The 22,932-nt window shown below is 24.8% G+C and overlaps 2 protein-coding genes across 2 annotated transcripts; one reads left to right on the forward strand and one right to left on the reverse strand.

Annotated features, from left to right (window-relative positions):
• Positions 1 to 490: 490 nt before the first annotated feature.
• LOC145833048 (fatty acyl-CoA reductase 1-like) lies at positions 491 to 3,219 on the reverse strand. Its single transcript, XM_082940249.1, has 7 exons — positions 2,951 to 3,219; positions 2,564 to 2,682; positions 2,228 to 2,329; positions 1,650 to 1,818; positions 1,075 to 1,204; positions 782 to 906; positions 491 to 608 (listed from the first exon to the last, which is right to left on the reverse strand). The coding sequence occupies exons 1-7, from the start codon at positions 3,217 to 3,219 to the stop codon at positions 491 to 493; spliced, it is 1,032 nt and encodes a 343-aa protein (XP_082796375.1).
• An 8,985-nt stretch (positions 3,220 to 12,204) lies between these two features.
• LOC145833049 (fatty acyl-CoA reductase 1-like) lies at positions 12,205 to 17,409 on the forward strand. The gene is made up of 11 exons (XM_082940250.1): positions 12,205 to 12,216; positions 12,737 to 12,943; positions 13,216 to 13,391; positions 13,716 to 13,955; positions 14,223 to 14,525; positions 14,812 to 14,930; positions 15,279 to 15,380; positions 15,916 to 16,084; positions 16,678 to 16,807; positions 16,977 to 17,101; positions 17,292 to 17,409. The coding sequence occupies exons 1-11, from the start codon at positions 12,205 to 12,207 to the stop codon at positions 17,407 to 17,409; spliced, it is 1,701 nt and encodes a 566-aa protein (XP_082796376.1).
• The last annotated feature ends 5,523 nt before the right edge of the window (positions 17,410 to 22,932 follow it).

Below are 22,932 nucleotides of genomic sequence, written 5' to 3' on the forward strand. Positions count from 1 at the left end.
GCAGCAAACAAATGAAATGTATAAAAATTAAAGAACAAACAAAGTTAAAGAAACAAATAAAAAACAAAAGTCTGCACAGTAAACGAAATACAATGTTTAAGATAAAATAATAAAACAGATATATAAAAAAAAGTTAAAACTTTTAAAAATATTGGAAGCTTTATAGAAAAATTAAGAAAAGTCAAATCATGAAAAATTTGAACGACATTAATGAAAAACAAATAATTTTATCTTAGTTTTAACAGACAGTATTTTTGTTGTAAAAGTTTATAAATAAAGAGACTGATGCCCAAAAAAATAGCGCTAAACTTTGGAAAACTTAGAACTTCTTTTTAAATAAACAAAAGTAGAAGTTAAAGTAACAAACCACAAAAACTTAACATATTTTACATGTTACTTGGAGCTAAACTTTAAAAGCAAAAATAAGCAATATTAGGAACCTAGTACAAAGTTTATCTCAAGAAAAAGCCTAAACAAAACAATTTATTTTTTATTTGTAGTAGTATGACGTGTTGTCCCACAAGCAACTCGTATATCCTATTGATGACGTCATAGCGGAAATGCAAACCTCACGCGTGACTCCGAGACAATGGAAGAACGTTCCGACACTGTAAATTAAAACAATTAAATATTGCTGAAATTAGAAACAGAATAAAAGTTTAACAATTATTCAAAAACGAATAAAGCAGTCGAACATTGTTCGAGCAAACCAAACTAAAAACACTCCGAATGTACGAACTTGCAAGTTCACAGTGAAAAAACAGTTTTTATCAGAACTCACATGAACTCATTCTTTTTATTTTGTGCGTCCGTTGATTTTTCTCTCAGAACAAATTTTCTCGCGCCTCTACAGTACAAGCGCATATACTCTTCCCAAGTGAAACTATTCGGATCGAAGTTGAACGTCTGGAAAATAGTATGTTTATGAAATTGATGAAAAAATAGAAAAAAAAATAAAATAAGTCATGAATTATTTTTAACAACAAGCGTATATTTGCAAATTTTAATTTTTATTATCAGGTGTATTCCTTTAAAGTTAGAAAGAAAAGTCTAAATTCAAAATACACAACAAACTTTTTGATCTTCTTCGTTCAAGGACATCAAAAGATTTTTTGATTTTTTCCACTGAAAATCGTGGCAATACATAAAGAAAGGTTCCATAACTTCCATACCAGCCCGCAATTTTTTGTATATCATAACAGCTCTGAAATATATGTGGTTTTGATTAAGATCATTTTGTAAACAAAGTTAGATTTTAAACAAATATATTGAATATCAAAACAGCTTCAAAAGATGTTTAAATTAAAATTTGTGCTCAAGCAATTAAAAAAAAAATATTTTAGTTTCGATTCGCCAACGAAGGCTATACAAACAGGAGATAATATTATAAAAGAAAATAGCTAAGAAAAATAAACAATAAATATACATAAAAATAAAAACTTTAAGCAAATTTGTAAAACTAGATTTTCATGCTATGCAATGATCAAAATACTATTTTAAGTAACATTGTATTATAACTTAAAATTGTAGCAAAAAACTGTATAATAACTATTATATTTTTTTTTTACTATGTACAACGCTGTTCAAAAAAACTTATTCCAATACTATATTTTACACCAATATAAACCTTTAAATCAATTTACAATTACTTCGGTGTTTGTCCGCTCAAACGAGCCAAGATGTCGACTATGAAGCTGGGAATGTATTCTTTGAAGAATGACCTCACTTCGTATAATTTCTTGTTGTAAGTCACGCTCGTGTTGTGGGGTGCTATCATGTCCGCAGGCTCCTTTTTACCCCAAATTTGCAGACCATCGACTGTAAACATGTTTAACATAAAATTTTATAACAGCTTTTTGTGTTGAATTGGAAATAGGTGAACAAAAAAAAAGTACATAAAAATCTAATGAAATAAAAGTGAAAATGTAATTTAGCTGGAAAGTCAGATACAAAACTTTGCTTTAAATCTTGTTAGAGTAACATATAGTTTAAGTGCTAACTTTCACTTAATAAATAAAAAAAAAATTATTGTAGGTTTAAGATCGGACAATATTATTAAATGTTTAAAATTTAAAGTATTTACGTACTAGCGTTACTCAACAAACTTGAACGTTTTTGTTAAACGTTTTTCAAGCAAAAAATTTAATAGACTTTTCACAATTTAACAAGTTCTTCTGTTTAGCAACTTTTAACTTGATCGTGTTTTTTTTTGATAAAATCAAATTACCTATATGCTGAATTGGAAAAGGGTTTTGTGCGCAGGTAGTAATGTGATAGCAAGGAACTTGTTTTGACTTTTTAACAAATCTTTCAGCAGGTGAATCCGTATCTGTGAGAACAAAAACAGATGTATAAATAAAATATGTGTAAACTTTTAATTCTGTAAAAAAATTGAATATTTTTGTTTGTAGTAAATTCACGTTTTTATCTATTTTTTCATATCGCTTAATTTATTTTTTATTATCGTTCAATCTAGTTAAGTGAAACCAAAAACGTTCTTTATGAGTTTTTTTAAAACCTGCAAATGTTTTTTTTTTAATATCGTGTAATTAAGTATTTTAACCTGATGAAACAGAAGAGTCAGACTCTTCAGAAAATGTTGATTCGTGAGAAGAGTATCCTTCGGAGCTGATTTCATCCATGGAAGAAGATTGGAAACTTAGTCTCAATCCGAGCTTCGACCTTTTAATATTGGTTGCTTATATAAAACTTATTCTGAATTTTTATAGTTGTTATCTGAGGACAGTTAGCTTAATAAAATCAAAAGTTGAAAAATTAAACACCTTGCAAAACTTGAAAGCTAATAAAATATGTTGAAAATTAAATTCTAATATTTAAAATATGTGTTGTCTTAATTAACGATTAGTTAGTATTTTTTTATATTCCTTATAGCTTATATAAGTACATATAATGAAACAAAAAATACCCTAAAAATCTCATCAAAACAAACCTCTGTATATTCTTAACATCAACAGCAGTTTTCATCGCTGCAACAATGCACCCGTTCACGACGAAGTCAACCGGAACGAGATCGGCGTTTATCTGGTTGTCGGCGTTGGCCAGCTTGCAAATTCCCTTCAAGTTGGCGGCGACGAAGGCGGCGACGAAGGCGGTGGGCCCGTACACGTTGGTGATCCACCCTTGGTGGGGTTCCAGCAAGGAGGGGGTTATCATGCCGGGTCGCACGATACAGCAGGGGATTTCCCCACACTCGTTCATAATGGCCTCCTCCGCCCAAGCTTTCATCAGTGTGTATGTGTTCGGCCTGTTTGTTTGTTTTTAATTCTAATATAAATATATATATTTATTTATTTATATTTATAATAAAAAAAAGCAGCTAAAGTTCGTATTGTTTACTAAAATTTCTACGTTTTATACGTTTAATAAGATAAATATAAAGCTTAGGATATATAAATATAAAATAATGCTTAGGAATTGAACTTACAGTACTATAATTTTTTTCTGTAATAACTCATGTATAGCTTGTATAATTTAAGCATTATTAGAGCTCGTATGATGCGCAAAACGTTTTGTATAAAAGCTAAGTTTATTCGTAGAATAACTGTAACCAAAACTCTGTTTTTAGAGTTATGATTTACAAAAAATCTAGTTGAATATATCTTTTTTTTTTCAAAAATTATACTTTTAGAGACATAATGAAATAAAAAAAAATTCTGTTTGAAAATGAGAACTGTTTTTTTTTTAATAATTTGTAAGCAAAACTATATATACATTTCAGAGCTGTTATGATATACAAAAAGTTGCGGGCTGGTATGGAAGTTATGGAGCCTTTCTTCATGTATTGCCACGATTTTCAGTGGAAAAAATCAAAAAATTTACTGATGTCCTTGAACGAAAAAGATTAAAAAGTTTGTTGTTTAACTTGAGTCTTGAATTACCTTTTTTTATTTTTTTTTTATTTCGAAAATATACTTGTGAACATTTTAATTTTTAATATTTTTTCTATTTATGTTGTTAGGATTACTTCATAATGTAAACCTTTTTTAGCCTTTTTTAATACTTTCTTTTAGTCAAATTCTTAAATATACAACTTTTTATTAAACAAAATCCTATAATGTATATCTTAATTAAAAACTTTTTCAATTAACTTCATAAACATCATGTATTGTATTTTTCAGATGTTCAACTTCGATCCGAACAGTTTCACTTGGGAAGAGTATATGCGCTTGTACTGCAGAGGTGCGCGAAAATTTGTTCTGAGAGAAAAAACAACGGACGCACAGAATAAGAAGAAAGAGTTCAGGTGAGTTATAATAATAAAATACATTGTATAAAAAACTATATTTTTATCGTGAACGTGCAAATTCATACGTTCGGATTTTTTATTTTAGTTTGGTTTGCCTAAACAATGTTCGACTGTTTTATTCGTTTTTAAATACTTGTTGAACTTTTATTTTGTTTATAATTTTATCAATACTTAGTTGTTTTAATTTACAGTGTCGGAACGTTCATCCATTGTCTCGAAGTCACGCGTGAGGTTTGCGTTTCCGCTATGACGTCATCAGTCGGATAAACGAGTTGTTTGTGGGACACCACGTCATACTACTACAAATAAAAAATAAATAGTTTTCTTATTTTGAGTAAAATACTGCTTTAGATTTTCAATATTTTTATTTTTTATTTTACTACTTGCCTTTTAGTTCGAACTTTGGTTTTCAAAATTTACATTCCGAGAATGAAATACTGTTTTGTAAGAATTTAAAAGCAAAATGTTTTACTACAATATGTTTTTACACATTAGTATTACATTTTAAAGAGTTTATTCAAAGTATTTTTAATACATTCATCTTTTCCAGTAGTTTAACCACATTCTAAACTTTAAAGGCGTTAACAAATTTTTAGTTGAAAACAGTTTTAACTTCAAGAAGTACATTTTTGAATGTATCTTTAAAAATATTTATTAGTAGTACTGTGTAGTGAATCAAGTTTGCCTTCTTTTTTATATTAGTTTTTCTTTTGTTCTTAGTTGTTTTTATTTTGCAGCACACAATAAATGTTTTCATTTAGTTTTTTATTACTTTAAACAAAAAGTTTAAAATTTGTACAAATTAATAAAAACTGAAACTATAACATACAACTTTACCTTATTTGAAACCGGTAAGTAAAACAGGACTGTAAAAAAAATTAAGCAATTTTACAAGGGTTACACAGTTTAATAGTTTTAATAAAATAAAAAAAACTTTGAACACTTATATCATTCAGAAAGCATAATTAAAACACTTGTAGCATCAAGTAACTAGTTGATATAGTTAGTAGTTGAATGTTTATTTGAATACATCTTTTTTTTTATCAGTTTTAGTTTTTTCAATTAAATATTGCTTTAGAAATTCAAATTTTTTATTTTACTACTTGCCTTTTAGTTTGAACTTTTTTTTTGCAAAATTAACATTCTGAGAATGAAATATTATATTGTTGTGTAAGAACTTGAAAGAAAAATGTTTTACTACAATATATTTTTACACATTAGTATTATAATTTAAATAGTTTATTCGAAGTATTTTTAATACATTCATCTTTTTCACTAGTTTAACGACAATTTAAATTTTAAAGGCGTTAACAAATTTTTAGTTGAAAACAATTTTAACTTTAACAAGTACAACTTTTAAATATTTTTTGCAATATATTTGTTAGTAGTTCTGTGTAATGAAATAAGTTTGCCTTCATTTTTTTTCATATATTTTTCTTGTTCTTAATTGTTTTTATATTGCAGCACACAATAAATGTTATCATTTAGTTTTTTTATCACTTTAAACAAATACTTAAAATTCCATACAAATTATAAAAACTGAAATTCGAACATTCAGTTTTACCTCATTTTAAACCGGTAAGTAACACAAACATCAGTAACAGGGCTGTAAAACGAAATAAAGAAATTTTACAAGGGTTCAACAGTTTGATAGTTTAAATAAAACAAATAAAGCTCTGATCACTTATAAAATTCAGAAAGCATACTTAAAACGTGTGTAGCATCAAGTAATTAGCTAATTTTATGTATAATTGAATGTTTATTTTCATAAAGTTTTTTTTGAAGTTTTATGAAACCTGTTGATTGGCATTAGGAATATATTTTAAAATTAAGAAGTTGACTATACCTGTTTTCCAAAAAAAGAACCTTGCCACAACACTTCTAAGGCATTTTGATGTGAATATTTTCATGTGTGTTAAGTTTGATAGAACTTGAAATTACTGGCAAAAGACTAAAAATAAATAAAACATCACTCGTATGTTTAATTTTTTTATATGTTAGACATGAAACACAAACAGTTATAATGATAGGTTCCACAGTAAATTAACAACAAAATTCAAAGGATCCAGTGAAATTTTTAAAAATAAAAAAGTTAATAAAGCTTATTATTTAAACTTGTTTACTATTTCGAATACTTCTAATATTTATCAACTTAAGCGTTTATTTAACTCTGAAAGTAGTTAATATACAATTAAAATTACTGTCTATTTTTAAAAGAAGTTCAAAATAAATTGCTAAAATAACGTTCATAAAAATATGTTGTGTATTAATAGTTTAAAGATTGTATTCGATTCAATAAAATAATCTCTAGCATGTGTTAAATAAGCCTTTGATTAGTAAACAAAAATAATATTTAAAATAAACACGTTAGACTATTTAAATCGTATCTTAAACTAATGCTTAGTATTTTCTACTGTAAAATGTATTTTCCAGTTTGAACATTTTTTATTCAATTTTACATTTAAAACTTCTTCAAAACTTATATTTTAGTTTAAGACACATTAAGTTTTATATTTTTTAAATTATAAAGTAAAGGAAACATGAGAGTCTTTAACACAGTATACTATTGTAAAAGTTTTAAAACTTTTAGTTATGCTGCTTAAGTAAATTAGAAGATCTTTTTTAAAAAGTGTTAAACAACTTTTTTAATATCGTGATATCTTATTAAACTGTTTACTTTCTGTCTTAAAAAAATAATCTTTTTATAGTTTTGAAACAAAGGTTGTAGTTCTTATATTTATTGTCAAAATTTCAACAACTTAATAGTAATTTTTAATTCCTTAGTTATTTTATTTTTTATAAGTAAATAACTAAAGTTAAAAAAGTTACTGTATCTTAAGCATCAAAACTTACGTAGTTGTCGTATTAAATATTTTCTTAGTTTTGCTTATCTATAGGTAGAATATTAAATATTTAGTTCTTAGATATAAGCCTATTTAGATTTTGGTATAATATTTTTATAACGAGATAAAATTAAAAACAATGCAAGATAGGAACAACGTTTGTTAATTTATGCAGTGACACACTAATGGTTTTCATACAAATTATGACAAAAATAACTTTAATTAAAACAATTTTTTACGGTAGTATAATGTACGTTTGCTATTATCAAAATGTAATAAATAAAACTTTAGTAAAGAACAAAGCTATATCTTTCTTTTAAAAAGTTTTATTCAAAAATAGTTACTAAATAGGTATTTAAAAAACTTATAAGTGAGTATAAAATAAATACTTGAACAATTATTCATTCTTTTGTATAAAAAACTTTTTCTTTTTTTTCAATATTTTGTTTTGATGATCTAGTTTAAAAAATTCTAACTTCTGGCTTGCAATTATTACAAAACAAAACCAACAGTTTAGCTTTTAGTTATAATAGTAAGCTAACCTGTTTTTAAATGTAAGTAAACTTTCAAAGTAAAGTAAATATTACAAATATAATTTCTCATAATACCAGATAAGCTTGCTGCGTTTATTTTCAGAACCAAAAAAAAACACTGAGTTTATTGTTAAAGCAAACATTAAAATCAAAATTACATCAATTACTTTAAAATATATTATTTGCTTAAATTTGGCAATCTCTTTAAATCATGCCACCATCGTATTTTGATACTGAAATTACATTTGTTATAAAAAAATATTTAGACTTGCAAATTACTTTTAATAATGCTTAGACACACAAAACATATTAAAACTAATTTTAAGAACAATACTATAAATTGTATAATTTTAAAAATTGTTTGAAAAACATGTTTAACAAATGTATAATATTTTTTTTTGAATTGAAATATATGCATAGAAATCTTTAATTTTCTATCAATCTTGTTATACATTGCTTGTTGTCTAGGACAAGACGTTAAAAAGTATTCAAGTGGTGTGTGACTCGATAACCAAATGGTTTTTTAGTGCACAAGGTACTTAAACCAAACATTTTGAGTACTTTTTTTTCTATTTCCTTCGATAAACAAAAGTTTATGACATGTAAAATAAAACAAAAACTATGTTGCTAGTTGTTAAAAAATTCTTCAACCATAGAATATTGTCAAAAAGAGTTAATTATACAAAGTTTTAAAACAAAAGAAAGGTAAATTGCTCAAAAGATTATTTGTTTTATTATTCAAAATGCAATTAGTAGCTAAACTTTTTTGTCGTAAATATGCAAAATTTAAGAATAATTTTATTTATTTGTATTCGGTTCTTAAAAAATCGATAAAAAAATATTAGTCATGTTTTGGGATCAGTTTCTAAAAATGCTGGTTTATAAATAAGTTTTCTTTTTACCTACATAAGTAAGACATAAAATACCTAGAACTCTAATGCAAATAGAAACATTGATTTTTCGAAAAAAGGGATTAGCTTATGATAACCTGATTTTAGTACTTTGTTAAAGTAAATCGCTAAATCTGTTAGCAAACATTTAATGTAAACATCAACAATTATTTTAAATTTTCAGTATTTACTTAAACTTGGTATTGATAATAAACCAGGCCAATATTGCAACATTTGATAATCTAAATTTTATCAGTAAAATTAATCTGTTTTGAGGGTTTAAAAAATTTAAACTTTGTTTCTATAAAAAGTTAAATACAGTTTTAAATGAATACTATTCGTTAGTGTTCTAAAAGTGCAAACGCATTATTGCATAAATAGTGTAGTAGCTAGAGTAACAAAATAAAACACTAAAATTTTATATATTCATAACTAAACATTTTATCGAAATTATCTAACCTTTTAAATTCTTATTATTACAACAACTCATAATCGTTTCATACATACAATTTTATTAATTTAACTACATATACTTTTTTTTAACGTTTATACCTCCCTTGGAATAATATTTACGGGTAAAACAGACTTTACACACTTAAAATTGTGACTATTGCGATTTATTTTTAATTAAAAATTTAAGTCCTAAATTTTATAGCTTTTGACTTTATGCTCTGGTTTTTGTAAATGTTTATTAGTTACATTACAAGTGCTAATAAATATATGTAAAAATGATACTAAAATCGTAGTTTGACTCAAGGTATAATTTATAAACAATTTTTTAGGAATAAAATAACTTTTGTTAGAAATTGCATAAAAAATTTAAAAAGGTGAAAGTGATAAAATAAAGTTCTTTAGTAAAAACTATGCGGGTAATTACTTCATTATAAAAGTTTTTCGTTAATTACATTAAGTTTAAATATTTATAACAAATTTATTGTAACTACTATAATGAAGTTGTGTAAAGTAAAGATTTTTAAAAACTTACTTAAATACGTATAAATTAGTTTATTATTTGTTTTTATAACAATAAACTCTTTACAATATGTTTTTAGCAGTTGTTTATATGAACTTCTTACCGTATTGTTTAAAAAAAATAGTATACAACTAACAATTTGTTTTTAGTTTTCGAGTTTTTTCTTACTTTCATTTGTCAAATTAATTTAAAATTAATTTAAACAATATTTTTAAATAATGAATTTTAAAGACTTATAATTATTGATTTAACCATAAGCAATGCTTATCAAACAAACTAGTTCTAAAAACTGATAACACATGTTTTTCAAAAAACTTTGTTATAATAATTGTGGAAAAGTGATACTTAAATATTTCCGTGTTTGTTAAGTTTACTAGATGTTATAATTACCAGCATAAATTAAAGTAAATAAAGTTTCAACAATTATTTTAAATTTTCAGTATTTGCTTAAACTTGGTATTATTGATAATAAATCATTGCAACACTTCTAATTACTGCAAAATAATTACCTATAAAAATATTTTTAATTATCAAAATTCAATAAAATTTGACTGTAATAAATACTTGAAAAACGTAAAATCTACTTGAAAAAAAAACAAAATAAGTTTTCAAATGAACAACTTCTGTTAGTGTTTTTTAAATGCCAACACGGTACTGTTTACAATAAGTAAGTGTAAAGAATAAAAGTTAAAACAGTATAACTTTAAAAAAAACATTGTTTGTTTGTAATATCGATATATCATTGTATAAATAGTATAGAAGTTAGAGTATTAAAATAAAACGTTTAATTTTGAATAATAAAAGTTCTAGTATTTAATATATTTTATCTAAAGTTTTGCTTTTGTCTTCACACAAAAACTTTTAAACGAATTTTTCTTATTGAAATAACACTTTTAGCTTTGTACAAGTTTTAATAAAGTTCATACTAAACTCGAAAAAAAAATTAAGGGTAAAATAGACTTTAGACTTTTAACTCTGTGACTGTAATTTTTCATTGCAGTTTACTTTCACTTAAACATTCAAGTCGTAAATTTTGTAGTTTTGGACTTTACCCTTAACTTTTTATAGATATTTATTATTTACATTACAAGGGTGTTTACAATCATAGTTAACATAATTTAACTAAAGATTTACATTGTCAAATCAAATATCAAACAGTTAACTTTGTAAAGCAAAAAAATTTATGTGTAAATTGATTAAAATTAAACAATAAAAAATTTTCAAAAATTTCAAAAAGGTAAAAAACCAATCTATTTTAAGTAAATACTATATGAGTAATGCATTAGTAACATTGTTTTTTTAACTTTATCACGTTTTAATAATTATTAGTAGTTTTTGGCAGTAATTACTATAAGAAGTTGAAATATTTTAGATTTTTTAGGGTTAAAACTAAATACAATCACTATGAATTGAGTAATATTTGTTTTATAAGCTATAAACCTATTACAATGTGTCTGTAGTAGTTGTTTATGTTAACTTACTCAACGTATTGTTAAAAAATTATAAGTCAAATTACAACATTTACCATTCTATTATTAATTTTAAAGTATCTTGTAATTTTAATTTTAAACCTTATTTGAAAAGTTTTAAAACACATTTTAGTTAATAAGAAAATTCATTTACATTTATCTATTTTACCGTAAGCATACTTATCACAATGCATTTTCAGCAATTGATTTTAAAAGTTTGCTAAATTTATTGTCAAAGTAAACTTTAAGTGCAAACTTACATCAATCATTTAAAATTTTCTCTGTTTGTTTTAATTTGGTATTGGTAAAACAATTTTACTGTTACACTTTTTGTGAGCATAGAATCTTAAAAATCATATTTATTTTAAATAATATCAATATTGACGTCATAAATACAAAAAACTAAAAAAATATCAACGTAAGTACTAGATATACTGTTAGATAAACTACCCTTTTGAAATTTTATCAAAATATCATATAAGTAAACAATATACATGTTCAAATATCTTACTAAAACTTTATTATGTAGAAAATTTAAAGAGTTTTAAAAAGTAATATTTATAAATAGAGTTACGTACACATAAGGTTTAGTCAGACAAATTTTTTGACCAAATTTTTTTGATATTTAAAACAATGAACTATTTAATATAAAAAAATAATATGCTAACATACAACAAGAACTTAATATTTTTGATTTTGAAAATCATTTATACTGGTATTGTTGAAGGTGTTTGTAATAACAGTTTAATGAAACAGATTATAAAACTTAAGTAAATGTTTTTAAACTTTTCCAGTTTGTTGATTAATTATTAAAGCTTCAACCAAGTATATTACCTTTCATTTCTAAAAACAAGTGTTTTATAAATGTAAACATGTTTTGAAGAAAGTTTGTAGCAAGCAAATTAAAATAATAATTTTACTAAATAATTGCAAAAAGTTCTGATAATTTTTTTATTTGTGGTTTTATCTACCCAAAAAAGTTTGTTTATACTTGAATAATTGCTGTTTTACGGCCAAAACATTAAACAAATTACGAAACGTTACAAACTGATGATAATTGTTTACTAGCTTTAAATTTTCAGTAAAACGCCGGTTGAATATGTTTACTCTTTTTATTTTCTCTCTCTCTCAACAAAAAAAATATATATAACAGACCAGTAGGCTTAAAATCAAAAACAATATTCTTGTTAGTTGACACTGCAACTGAAGCAAAAAAATATCATACAAACATGCTTGTAAAGGTAATAGTTGTTGATATGTAGAATAAGAGTTTAGTTTTATTAACTAAAACTTGTTAAACAGATATTTTTTATATACGCTTCAGTGAGGCTATTTGACTTTTTTCAAATTGCTAGTTTTTTGTTACGACAATCTAACAAAATCAAGTGTCTTTGAAACCTAATATTTGTTCACAGCTTAAAAAACTTATTTACTAGGTTTCAAAAAATTATTGTTTATAAACTTTTCCTAATTTAAATAAAAATTTTATTAAGCTTGGTTGCTTTGCCTTTAATTTTCAAAGAATTTTTAAACTAACAAAAGTTAAGTTTTATTAAAAGTTAAAATGCTTAAAGTATACTGTAGAAAAAATAAAATACTTTATTGTTTTAAATGTTATTATTATAGAAAGAAATTTTCATAACTGCAAGTTTTACAACGGGTTTTTTATTAATAAAAAATATACCTTATTGACAAACAAACTTTTTTATATTAACCTATTATATTTATATTATGTTACTTATTAACAATAAACTCAAACAGAACCAACCGACACCCCAGTACCAGCCAACCGCTGAATTTTACGCGGGAAAAACCGTGGCGCTGACGGGTGGCACCGGATTCCTGGGTCAGGGGATTGTTGAGAAGCTGCTGTACAGCTGCCCGGATGTGAAGAAGATAATCTTGCTGATCAGGAACAAGAGGGGAGTGACTCCCGAAGATCGTCTCAAGTCGCTCGCTGATAAACCTGTTAGTTTTTTTTAAAGTTGTTGTTATAAAAACATAATCCTTCAAAAGAAACAAATTGATAAATAAAATAAACAACAGGAAAAAACAAGGACTTTTTTAGAAACATTTTTGTTTTTCAAAACAGAATTATTATGCTTAAACATAAATTGCTTAACGTATTTTTAAAAGATAATCAATACAGCAAACAGACAGTTGTTTTTGAAAATTGTACCTTTCTGTTCCAGCTATATTTTGCTACTCAGAAATATCTTAATTTTAAATATTTCATACAGTGCTTCGATCGAGTTAAGAAAGTTCACCCGAACTTCATGGACAAACTTGCATTTGTCAGTTGCGACTTGGAGGCCAAAGATCTCGGGTTGAGCCGAGAATCGAGGAGATTGTTGAGAAACGAAGTGAACGTTTTCATTCACTGCGCTGCCACATTGAAGTTCAACGAAATTATCAGGTAGTTGATTGAAGTAATTTGGTAATTGTTTATGTAGTTTTTTTAAAACTTAGTATTGTTTATATTTTTTCTTGTTGTTATTTATTACTATTGATGATAGAAAACAGTAAGAAAGTATTACTTTAAAAGTTTAGTATGTCCTAGAGATAATTTTAATTATAATCTTTATTATTTTTTTACAACAATAACACATAGACTATATTAGAAAAGAATTATTATTAATTATGCACAATAAATGACAATTTCATACAAAATAGATGATTGTTCAGCCCTCAATCAAATAACAAAAAATATCTTAATATAAAAACACTTATCATCAAACAGAATAGCATTCGAAATGAATGTTCAGTGCACGAGGAGAATCGTGAAACTGCTCGCCAGGTGTCGCCATTTGGAATCGTTCGTTCACGTCAGCACCGCCTTCGTCAACTCACACAACCACTGTGACGTCGTAGAGGAGAACATATACAGGAGAAAGGTCGACTACAGGAACTTTGAAAAGTCTTTGAAGTTTTTGAACGACGAGCAACTCGCTGGAATGCTGCCACAATTATTAGACGGATTGTGAGTTTTATTATTGTTTTTTTTTTTTTTTGGTGTTATTTATATATATATTTTTTTAACTTACGACACTTATTTATGCTAAATTAAAAAAACTTGTGTTTTTTGTGATTCTTTGAAAAAAATTTGCTGTTTGCTTTATATTTATCTTATGAAACGTATAAAACGTAGAAATTTTAATAAACAATACGAACATTAGTTGCTTTTTTGTATTATAAATATAAATAAATAAATATATATATATAATAAAGTATAAAAACAAACAAACAGGCCGAACACATACACACTGACGAAAGCTTGGGCGGAGGAGGCCATTATGAACGAGTGTGGAGAAATCCCCTGCTGTATCGTCCGACCCGGCATGATAACCCCCTCCTTGCTGGAACCCCACCAAGGGTGGATCACCAACGTGTACGGGCCCACCGCCTTCGTCGCCGCCAACTTGAAGGGAATTTGCAAGCTGGCCAACGCCGACAATCAGATAAACGCCGATCTCGTTCCGGTTGACTTCGTCGTGAACGGGTGCATTGTTGCAGCGATGAAGACCGCTGTTGATGTCAACAACCAAAAGAGGTTTATGGGATGATTTTTTTGTGGATAATTTTGTATAGACTTAAAAGTTTGGCTAAAAGAGTGTTCAAAATAATTTTTATTTTTGAAAAGATTTTTAAGAGTCCTTTATTAAGACAGCTTAAATTATTAATTTTTGGAATCGTTTTTAATGTTTTTCTATTAAATAGCTATCAAGTTTTGCGAGTTTAATTTTATTCTTTTTGTTTTAAAAAACTTACTGTCCTCAGATACAATTGCAAACTTTTAAAATTCAAAATATAGCTCTTAAACCTTAAAACATTAACAGGTCGAAGCTCGGATTGAGATTGGGACTGCAATCTTCTTCCATGGATGAGATCAGCTCCGAAGGATACTCTTCTCACGAATCAACATTTTCAGAAGAATCTGACTCTTCTGTTTTATCAGGTAAAAATATACATAAATTTCAAATAAACACAAAAACGCCTCTAAATACTTAATAAAACTTAACTTTTTTTTGTATCTGTTTTACTTAGGCAGTTTGTAAGATAGCATAATAAGAAGTAAACATTATGAAAACCAAAAATGTGCGGGTTTTAAAATATTTTTATGAAATGTTAAGACATTTTTGTTTTTATCTAACTCGATTGAAAAAAAAAAAACTTGTAGACAGTAGCATAAGCAATTAAACAAAAACATATTTTTACTACAATTAAAAACATGCATTTTTTCTACTAATCTTAATTTGTAAAAAGTTTTTAAACATGTTTTATGTATCTGCTTTTGTTCTCACAGATACGGATTCACCTGTTGAAAGATTTGTTAAAGAATCAAAACAAGTTCCTTGCTATCACATTACCACTTGCGCACAAAACCCTTTTCCAATTCAGCATATAGGTAGTTGCATTTAATTTTGTTTTGATTAAATATTACGATCAAATTAAAACTTTTTAGAAATGTCATCTTGTAAAGTTGAGAACAGGGTACCATACTATTATATTAATAAATCGCTCAACAAAACATTTCAAATTTGCAAAATAAATTTTTAATATATTTGAATTAATTTTTAGTAAGAGTTCAACAAAATTATTAGTGCTTTAAAAGTATAAAAACAGTTTTTAACTTTATCAGAAAACTTTGCATTTAATCTATAATTTACTTAAGAAAGGTTTGAAGTAAAGATTATTTTGACTCTTTGCTTTTTTTTTTTGTTTAGGTTTTTTAATATTTCAATTTTTTTTTGGTATTCACTAAGTCCAAAAGATTCAAAATAAAAAGCTGTTTTAAATTTTTTTCTTTAAACATTTTTACATTTAACAATTTAAAAATTTGAGGTTTTTATAAGCACAAAGTGTATTTCAAGTAGTTTATTGTGCAAGAACGTTTTAGAACAAAAAATATATTTATTTATTTATTTATTTATTTATTGCAGTCGATGGTTTACAAATTTGGGGTAAAAAGGAGCCTGCGGACATGATAGCACCCCACAACACGAGCGTGACTTACAACAAGAAATTATACGAAGTGAGGTCATTCTTCAAAGAATACATTCCCAGCTTCATAATCGACATCTTGGCTCGTTTGAGTGGACAAACACCGAGGTAAGTGGTGTAAAAGTTTTGTTAGTGTAAAGTAATAAAAAGTTTGTAACTTTTAAAACCAATACAAAAGTTAAATTGATATCAAACTTATAGTGATGTTAGACAAACACCAAGGTAAATGATGTAAAAGTTTTTGTTGGCATAAAACTCAGTTTTGAAATATATTTTACTAGTTTGTAGTCGAATAGCGTTATACATAGTGTAATAAATATACTAGTACTTATACAATTTTCTGCAACAACCTTTGGAAGGTTATAGCAAAATGTCATTTAGATTTTTTTTTGATTTTCATATAGCAATTAAATAATGTTTATGAATTGAGATAATAGTACTGTTATTTCTTCTTGTAAAAAATCCTGTATAGCTTTCATTAGATATAAATTTAAAAAACACTCTTGTTTTGAACAATATGGTAATAAATTAAAGTTTAAACATTTTTATAGCTGTTTAGCACAAACTGTTTTATATAAAAACCAATTTTGTTACAAAGTTATTTAATTACACGACATAATTTTAGACCTGTTATGATGGAAAAAGTATTAGTTTAAAATTTTTTTTTTAAATGATTTTTAACCAAAACTTTATATTTTCAGAGCTGTTATGATATACAAAAAATTGCGAGCTGGTATGGAGGTTATGGAGCCTTTCTTCATGTATTGCCACGACTTTCAGTGGAAAAAATCAAAAAATCTTTTGATGTCCTTAAACATAAAAGATCAAAAAGTTTGTAGTTTATTTTGAACTTAGACTTTCCTTCATCACTTAAAAAATATACCTGATAATAAAAATTAAAATTTGTAAGTATACGCTTGTTTTAACAATACTTTATAATTTTACTTTTTTTAATTTTTTTTGTTTCTTTTATCAAACCGGTAAACATACCATTTTCTAGACGTTCAACTTCGATCCGAACAGTTTCACTTGGGAGGAATATATGCGCTTGTACTGTAGAGGCGCGAGAAAATTTGTTCTGAGAGAAAAAACAACGGACGCACAGAATAAGAAGAAAGAGTTCATGTGAGTTCTGATAATAAAATACATTGTATTTGAAACTGTATTTTTATTGTGAACATGCAAATTCATACATTCGGAGTATTTTTGGTTTGGTTTGCTTGAATAATGTCTGACCGCTTTGTTTGTTAATTAATAGTTGTTAAACTTATATTCTGATTTTAATTTAATCTATTTTTAATTTTTAAATTTTCAGTGTCGGAACATTCTTCCATTGTCTCGGAGTCACGCGTGAGGTTTGCATTTCCGCTATGACGTCATCAGTCGGATATACGAGTTGTTTGTGGGACAACACGTCATATTACTACAGATAAAAAATAAATAGTTTTCTTATTTTGAGTAAAATATTGCTTTAGATTTTCAATATTTTTATTTTACTACTTGCCTTTTAGTTCGAATTTTGTTTTTCAAAATTTACATTTCAAAAATAGAATATTGTAATGTAGGATTTTAAAAACAAAATGTTTTACTACAATATATTTTTACACATTAGTATTACATTTCAAAGAGTTTATTTAAAGGATTTTTAATACATTCATCTTTTTCTGTAGTTTAACCTTATTCTAAACTTTAAAAGCGTTAAAAATTTTTTAGTTGAAAACAATTTTAACTTTAAGAAATACATTTTTTGAGTATTTTTTTGAAAAATATTTATAAGTAGTACTGTGTAATTAAGTTTGCCTTCTTTTTTGTATATTTTCTCTTGTTCTTAATTGTTTTTATTTTGCAGCACACAATAAATGTTTTCATTTAGTTTTTTTTTATCACTTTAAACAAATAGTTAAAAGTTTTAGACAAGTTTTAAGAACTGAAATTAGAACATACAATTTTAACTTATTTTAAACCGGTAAGTAAAACAAATATCAATAACAGGACTTTAAAACGAAATAAAGCAATTTTACAAGGATTCAACAGTTTGATAATTTTAATAAAACAAGCAAAACTTTGATCACTTCTATCGTTCAGAAAGTATACTTAAAACGCTTGTCACATCAAGTGACTAGTTGTTATTATAAGTAGTTAAATAGTTATTTGAATACAACTTTCTTTTGAAGTTTTATGAAACCTGTTGATTCGCATTAAGAATAGTATTAGGAAGTTGATTATAGTTTCTGAAAAAAAAAATTGTCAGAATAATTCTAAAAAATTGTGATGTAAAAATTTACATGCTTGTTCAGTTTATTAGAACTTGAAGTTGCCGGCATGGATTAATTATATTTGAAATATCACTCGAAAATTACTAGAAATGACATATTGTTGACATAGAAAACAAACAATTACATTAAGTATGTTGTTAAAAATGTTTACTATGTAGATATGTAACACAAACAATTATATTAAAAGTTCAAGGGTAAATTAACAATAAAAATAAAAATAATGCAGTCAAAATGTAAAATAATTAACAAAACGTCTTTATAAAACTTGTTTATTGTTATAAATACTTCTAACATTTATCAACTTATGCGTTTATATAACTTAAAAACAGCTAATTTACAATTAAAAATTAAACTGTCTACATTTTTAATAAGTTAAAATAAATTACTAAAATAACGTCTATAAAGATTTGTCGTGCTTTTATAGTTTAAGGATAGTATTCTATTTAATAAAATAATCTCTAAAATGTATTAAGTAAGCCTTTGATTAGTAATCAAAAACAACATCTAAAATAAACACGTTAGACTATTTAAATCGTATTTGAAACTAATGCTTAGTATTTTCTACTGTATTTTCAATTCGAATAATTTTTATAAAACTATAAAGTCACTAAATTTACAATGTTTTACCTAAAAAAGTTCTTCAAAACTTATATTTTATTTCAAGACACACAAAGTTATATAATTTTTTTATTAAAAAATTAAAGGAAATAAGAGAGTTTTTCACACACTGTATATCAATTTAAAAGTTTTTTTATTTTTTATTATGCTGCTTAAATTAATTTAGAAAATCTCTGTTACAAAGTGTTAAATACTTTTTAAATATTGTGGTACCTTATTAAACTGTTCACTTTCTGTCTTTAAAAACAAATATTTTATTAATTTTTGAGAAAGGTTGTAGTTCTTTTACTTATTGTTAAAAACTCAACAATTTTTACCACAAACTAGATACTGGTAGTGTTCTTTTCAAGACCTTAGTTATTTTGATTTTTTAAAGTTAATAAATAAAGTAAAAAAACTTAATGTATCTTAAACATCAAAAATTACTTAGTTGTCGTATTAAATATTTTATTAGTTTTGCTTATATATTGCTAAATCATTAAATAAAATTAGTAATAAAAGAAAGCTTTTGCAGTAAAACAAAAAATTAATTCTTAAAAGTATGCTTTTTTAAAATTTAATATAGTATTTAGTTAGAAGATAAAATAAAAAACAATTTTGGGTAGGAACAAAGTTTGTTTGATTTTTATAGTGACACATTAATGATTTTCATAGAAATTATATAAAAAGAACAACATTTTTAATTTTTTACCGTGTAGTATAGTGTATGTTTAATTTTATTGAAATGTGATATCTAAAACTTAGTAAAAAAAACAAAGCTCTAACTTTCTTTTTTAAAGTTATACTCGAAGAAAAATTACAAAATAGGTTATTAAAAAATTTATAAGTGAGCATAAAAATATACTCGAACAATAGTTCATTGTTTTTATACTAAAAAAAAACTTTTTCTATTTTCTCAATATTTTGTGTTTATGATCTAGTTCGAAAAATTATATTTTCTAGCTTGCAATTATTACAAAACAAAACCAACAGTTTATATCTTAGTTCTAGTTTTAAGCTAACCTGTTCATAAATGTAAGTAAACTTTCAAGGTAAAGTAAATATTACAAATATAATTTCTCGTAATACCAGATAAGCTTGCCGCGTTTATTTTCAGCACCAAGAAAAAACGCTGAGTTTATTGTTAAAGCAAACAACGAAATCCAACTTTCATCAATTACTTTAAAAATTGATATTTGCTTAAATTTGGCATTGATAATAAATCATGCCATCATCATATTTTGATACTTAAAGTACAATTGATATAAAAAAGTTTTTGATAGTTTAAATTTCAAATTACTTTGAATAAAGTACAGACACACAAAAAATATAAACTGTAACCTTAAGAACTATATTAAAAAAATTGCTTTATAAACATGTTTTACAAATGTTTAATATTCTTTTCTGAATTTAAATATTGCATAAAAATTTTTAATTTTCTATCAATATTTTTATACATTGCTTATTGTCCTGGACAAGACGTTAAAAAGTATCAAAGTGGTGTGCGACTTGATAACCAAATGGTTTTTTAGTGTACGAGGTCCTTAAACCAAATATTTTGAGCAATGTTTTTTTTATTTCGTTCGATAAACAAAAGTTTATGACGTATATTATAAAAAAACTATCTTGTTAGTTGTTTAAAAAGCTTTATTTATTAAGCTAAACGATTTCTTAAGCCGTTAGAATTAAAAAATAAAATAAACGGTTAAAACTTTAAAACAAAAGACAAGTTAAAACGTAAAAGATTATTTGTTTTAGTATTCTAAATGCTAATAGTAACTTTAACTTTTTTGCAATAAGTATGTAAAATTTAAAAATCAATTTATTTATTTAGTTTTATTTTTATTTTCTATTATTAAAATTTTTACTGAAAAAACTATACGAGCCATTTTTCAGTGGTATTTTCTAAAAAACCTGGTTTATTAATAAATATAAATTTCATTTACATAAACAACTCATATAATACTTAGAATTGTGATGTAAATAAAAACATTGAGTTTTTGTGAAATGGATTTGTTTATCATAATCTAATTTTAAAACTATTTTATAGGAAGTCGCTTAAATTCATTAGCAAACAGTTAATGCAAACTTCAACAGTTATTTTAATTTTTAATTGTTTGCTTAAACTTGATATTGATAATAAATCAGGCCAACATTGCAAAATTTCTAATTACTCCAAAATAAACTATTATAAAAGTATAGTTTGATATTCTAAACTTTATCAGTTAAGTTAATCTGTTTTGAGAGTTTAGAAAATTTAAAATTTTATTTGTATAATAAGTTAATTAAGCTTTTAAATGAATATAATTTATTAGTGTTCGAAAAGTACCGAATCATTATTGTATAAATAGTTTAGTAGCTAGAGTATTAAAACAAAACATTAAAGTTTTAAATATTTATAACAAAGGTTTTTTTAAAGAAATTATCTGATCTTTTGCATTTTTATTATCACATCAACTCATGATTCTTTTATAAAAAATCTTACTAACTTAAATATATACGTTCAACTTTTTTAAACGTTTATACTTCCCTTTGAATAGATATTTACGGGTAAAACAGACTTTACACATTTAAATTTGTGACTATTGCAATATACTTAAAAAAATATAAGTTGTAAATTTTATAGCTTTGGACTTAAAGCATTAATTTTTGTGATTTTTTATTAGTTACATTACAAGTGTTAATAAATAATATGTAAAAAATAATACTACAAACGTAGTTTGACTCAAGGTATACTTTATAAATTAAATTTGTGTAACAAAAAATTTTTGTTGAAAATTGTTTACAATAAACTAAAAAAGATGAAAGCAGTAATTTTTTTTTTTTCAGTAAAAACTGTGTGGATAATTACTTCATTAACAATGTTTTTTGTTAATTACATCAAGTTTAAGTATTTCCAGCATATTTTATTATAATTATTATGTTAAAGTTGTTTTATGTAAAGCTTTTATTGTTAAAAACTTATTTAAATACCCATAAGTTAGTTTATTATTTGCCTTATAACAATTAACTCTTTACAATATATTTTTAGTAGTTTTTTATATCAACTTGCTTAAAGTATTATTAAAAAAAACTAAAGGTATACAATTAACAAATTGTTGTTAGTTTTCGAGTTTTTTATTTCTTTAATATAAACATTTTATTGAAGGTTAAATTTTAAAGACTTGTATTTATTCTTTTCACGATAAGCATCCTTATCAAACAAACTAGTTCTAAAAACACATGTTTTCCAGATTTTTTTTTAAATACATTTTGAAACATTTTATGTAAATATTTCCATGTTTGTTTACTAGAACTTAATAATTAGCGGTAAAAATTAAAGTAAATAAAATTTCAACAATTTTTTTTTAAATTTCAATATTTAAAAACTTGTTATTGGTAATAAATCAGACCAATATTGCAACATTTGTAATTACCGCAAAACAATTAGCTATAAAATATTTCTTAAAGATCCAAATTCTTAAAAAAAAAAGTTAATTAATACTTAAAGAATATAAAATCTATTTGTACTAAAAAAAAAATAAAAGTTTTTAAATGAATAACTGCTGTTAGTTTTTTTAGAATTGTCAATACGGTACTATTTACTATTTATTAAAAATAAAGCATAAAATTTAAGACAGTATTTAATTAAATACATTTTTTGTTTTGCAATATCGATACATCACTTTATAAATAATCTAATAGTTAGAGTCTTAAAATAAAGCGGTTAAAAAAAGATTATAGCATTTAATGGAATTTTTTTGAAGTTTTGCATTTGCTTTACACACAACAACTTTTACACAATTTTTTCTTATTAATAAAAAAACTTCAGTTTTGTACACTATTTGATAAAGTACATATTAATCTTGATAAAAAAAAACAACGGGTAAAGTAGACTTTAGATATTTAACTTTGTGACTATAGATTTTTTATTTGAATTTACTTTCAGTTAAACATTCAAGTCGTAAATTTTGTAGTTTTGGACTTTACCCTTTTTTTTGTAGATATTTATTATTTATATTGCAAGGGTGCTTACAAGTAATAGTTAACATACTTCAGCTAAAGGTTTACATTGTTATCTTGTAATTTATATTTTCAACCTTA

Source organism: Thalia democratica, chromosome 4 (assembly GCF_965202585.1).
Source record: "Thalia democratica chromosome 4, ktThaDemo2.hap1.1, whole genome shotgun sequence".
NCBI lineage: Eukaryota > Metazoa > Chordata > Thaliacea > Salpida > Salpidae > Thalia > Thalia democratica.

Excerpts from the sequence above, each read along its gene's own strand:
- LOC145833048 (XM_082940249.1), bottom strand. The coding sequence starts at position 3,219 with ATGAACGAGTGTGGGGAAATCCCCTGCTGTATCGTGCGACCCGGCATG. Across the intron at positions 2,683-2,950 it reads GATGTTAAGAATATACAGAG|GTCGAAGCTCGGATTGAGAC; the intron begins GTTTGTTTTGAT and ends CAATATTAAAAG. Across the intron at positions 1,205-1,649 it reads TTGAGCGGACAAACACCGAA|AGCTGTTATGATATACAAAA; the intron begins GTAATTGTAAAT and ends CATATATTTCAG.
- LOC145833049 (XM_082940250.1), top strand. Across the intron at positions 14,526-14,811 it reads GATGTCAACAACCAAAAGAG|GTCGAAGCTCGGATTGAGAT; the intron begins GTTTATGGGATG and ends AAACATTAACAG. Across the intron at positions 15,381-15,915 it reads TTTTCCAATTCAGCATATAG|TCGATGGTTTACAAATTTGG; the intron begins GTAGTTGCATTT and ends TATTTATTGCAG.